Below are 3428 nucleotides of genomic sequence, written 5' to 3' on the forward strand. Positions count from 1 at the left end.
CAGACAAGGTATTAATTAAAAAACAAGAAAAAAACAAAACAAAACATTATAATTACTAAAATCTTATAATGAGTACTAAACTATTGCATATAGTTTCCTTTTTCTTTGTTTTTTGGTCCTTGATCTTCATGCAAACACATGAAAGGAAAAGCTGAAGCCCCAATAATCAGATAAATCGTCATGACCAACATGCACCAAACTTTACTGCGCCATGTCCTGATTGTATTTTAAAGGGTACTTGTAATATCTATTTCCACAAGAAATTTGGAAGAAGTTTTCTTTTATGCTTAATAATTCAGACATGGAATGTTCCATGCCGGCCGTCAACCTGAAAGTTTGCTAGCTGAAGAAGAAGAAATAACCAAACTGCATGCATCATGTATAGCATCAACTAATGTATATAACTAGTTCAATATATGAAATATATATATATATATATAGATATATATTTATATGAAGTATATAATTAGAGCAATCAAGAAAGAAGCATCAAGAACTTACCTGATTCACAATAAAACACCAATTTAATTACCAGTCAGGATAAAAATAACGTCTTAAATAAGATCTGCCATGCAAGGCATTATACCATAGTTTCTTTAGTTGAAACCCTAATTTAACTGCTATTCTTCAAGCACCAAAACCCTAGATCTCATAGCTTAAAAGTCAATTACATCTAATTATAATTAACGATTTACAATCACCCAAATGGTGAGTTTCTTCCTTGAGGCATGGCACCGGCATTGATCATTGGGTTCATCCTGTCCGTGGGAAGTGGTGCTCTTCGTGGAGATGGCTTTTCAAGCTTTACAGATGCTTCGAATTTCTTTTCACCCATAGAGTCACCACCACCCTGGAGTGGAGGCTTTGTTTCATAAATATCTGATATGGAGTCGATGTCCGCGCCTGATCTATCCATGGATGGCCGTGAAATCTGAATTTGGTCTGCACTTTTGAAAGGATCATGATCTTGAGGCCCAAGACAAGATGGAGTTGTTCCCAAGTCTTGCAGCCGGAGATCGTCGGACCAGATTAAGGGGCTCTTTCCACTACCACTATAAGGGCTGGTCCTTTTCTTTCCAAGACAAATATTATCGTTGTTTTGCATGAATCCATCAAGTTGTGGCCTTTCCATGTTATGCTGAAGGTCAAGTTGGTCACCTCCAAATATATTAAGGTCTTGAAAAGATGGAAAGTTGAGAGGAGAACCAAAGTCTTTCATTACTCCCATGTCAGGGAGGCCTTGACTTCCAATATTAGCCTTGTAGCTTCCAGATGCCATGCTTTCACCAGCAAGGGTTTGACAAGCCTTTTCCAATATACTTTGCATATATTTTCCTTGGGCCTCAATCCTCAGCTGAAGATGTCTTTGCACCTGCCATATTTATGTACCAAAAATCCATATTATAGCTAGACTTGGAGAAACATTAATTAATGTATGAAGTGAAAGTCAAGATCAATAGATCATGAGATAATTAAGCTGTTTGGAAAATTGTTGTTTACCTCTAATTGTTCATGCAGTCTTCTTTGCACCTCCATTTGCATCCTAATCGCATCAACCATGTGTGAGTTACTGTTATATACAGTTTCACACATACAAGTAAACCCAAACCCCCCCATCGATCCCAAGAGGAATCAAAAGAAAAACTTAGGCGATACATTTATAATTAAATTACTAAGAAAACAAAAAACAAAACAAAACAACTTTTCCCGATAAATTCGATCGTTTATCATGGTACCAGAAGAAAAAATAAATAAATAAATTGATGCATGCGTACTCGTTCATACTGCGGGCCATTATGTTGGATGAAGATGCAGTATTTCGTTGAAGTTCTAAAGATGAAGCTGCCATGGAAAACAAACGACAAAGGTTAGGTATGTGGTATAGAATTATGTAACAATTAATATACGTAATATTCTAGAATTAAATATATATATATATATATATATTTATATAAAAGAACCCTAGCTACAGCGAAGAATCAACTGATCTCATACCATCCTTAATCGAGTGATCATTGAATTCCTTATGGGGTTGCTTCCCAAGCCTGAATTTCTGATCAAGTTAAGAAAAGAATGAAAAAAATCAGAAAAGGAAAAGAAATTGTCATCGAGCCAACCCAAAAATATCAGGAGAACAACAAAAGTGTTGCTAGAAAGTAAGAGAAGAATGAGATATTGTTGTATTCAGACCTGAAGGTGGCTCTTGAGGTGGTAAAGGGTCAGACCTTTCACACCCATAACTCTCATGATGGTTTTGGGTGTTGCCTCTGCAAATTAAAAAAGATCAGAAGATGAAAAACAAAACAATAGAATTAATAAAATGATGAACAAAGCTTGAAGATATAGGAGGAAATTAAAGTACTACGGCCGTATAGTATATAAAAAGGAAAAGCCATGGGAAAGAGAAATAGTACTGTCTGGCCCTCCAAGCTGAGTAACGGCATCAACGAATCGTTCATGGAGCTCGACAGTCCACCGGAGGCGGGGCTTAGGGTCTGTGGTGAGGACAAGACCAGAGTCACCTTGAACACACATGGGTCTGTCATGAGAATTCATAGTTGAGGGCTTCTTGTGCTGGAACATGATTCTCTCTCTCTCTCTCTCTCTCTCTCTCTCTCTCTGAGGGCTTCTGGGAATACCAAAGAGATTCAAGAACAAATGCGATGCAAATAGAGAAGAATAGGGTGCGCTTTTGAAGAAGATGGCGGAGGGCTTTGGGGCTTAATTTGGCTTTGGCTTCTCTAATAGAAAGCGTAGTGAGGGAGAAGCAGCTAACCTTCCGTAAAAGAATATTATTAAAAGAAAGAATTAAAGTGCTTAATGCGATCTATATTTCTAATGTCCGGGGCCTTCCTTTGCGGAAAGATTCCTTCTCACTCTATACTCATCATGTCTACTACTCATGTTATATATACTGTATATCTAGTATTTAGAAAGGGGAAAATATATATATATATATATATATATATATTTATACCTATATATATATATATGTGGAATATATACTGCTCGTGCCAATTATATATTAGGATTAAAAAAATGTAATCTCTCTGGGTTTTTTTTTAATAGGCAGATTTTCATTAAGTAAAAGAGGTTGGGGTTCAAGTACTGATCAACACATGAATGCTGCCACAACAGTACAATAAAAGTGAAAAGTGAGAAGGGGAAAAAAAAAAGATTAAGAAAAGACTTAGACTATATTTAGATATTGAGATGAGTTGAATTGTTAATAGTAATATTTTATAGGTCCCATTGAGATTGGATTAATTTTTTTAGATTGAGATGGGTTTAACTTATTAGATTGAAATGTAAGTTTCACTATTATGAGAAGTTAGAAAAGTAGTGAGTCTCATCAATAATTGGTTTGAGATGAATTGATCAGTTATTTTTACAAAAATAACTATTTCTTATCAAAATGAGCCTATTTT

At 35.5% G+C, this 3428-nt stretch overlaps 1 protein-coding gene across 1 annotated transcript; it reads right to left on the bottom strand.

Annotated features, from left to right (window-relative positions):
• Nucleotides 1-480: 480 nt before the first annotated feature.
• LOC108983569 (myb family transcription factor IPN2) lies at nt 481-2725 on the bottom strand. Its single transcript, XM_018955247.2, has 6 exons — nt 2415-2725; nt 2191-2267; nt 1996-2053; nt 1776-1842; nt 1501-1543; nt 481-1372 (listed from the first exon to the last, which is right to left on the bottom strand). Exons 1-6 carry the CDS (start codon nt 2581-2583, stop codon nt 698-700), a joined length of 1089 nt encoding a protein of 362 aa, XP_018810792.1. The 5' UTR covers nt 2584-2725; the 3' UTR covers nt 481-697.
• Between the last annotated feature and the right edge of the window lie 703 nt (nt 2726-3428).

This window comes from Juglans regia, chromosome 2, assembly GCF_001411555.2.
Source record: "Juglans regia cultivar Chandler chromosome 2, Walnut 2.0, whole genome shotgun sequence".
Classification (NCBI taxonomy): Eukaryota; Viridiplantae; Streptophyta; class Magnoliopsida; order Fagales; family Juglandaceae; genus Juglans; species Juglans regia.

Coding starts and splice junctions, on each gene's coding strand:
- LOC108983569 (XM_018955247.2), bottom strand. CDS start 2,583: ATGTTCCAGCACAAGAAGCCCTCAACTATGAATTCTCATGACAGACCC. Junction 2,054..2,190: donor ACCTCAAGAGCCACCTTCAG/GTCTGAATACAA, acceptor TAACTTGATCAG/AAATTCAGGCTTGGGAAGCA. Junction 1,373..1,500: donor GACTGCATGAACAATTAGAG/GTAAACAACAAT, acceptor TAAATATGGCAG/GTGCAAAGACATCTTCAGCT.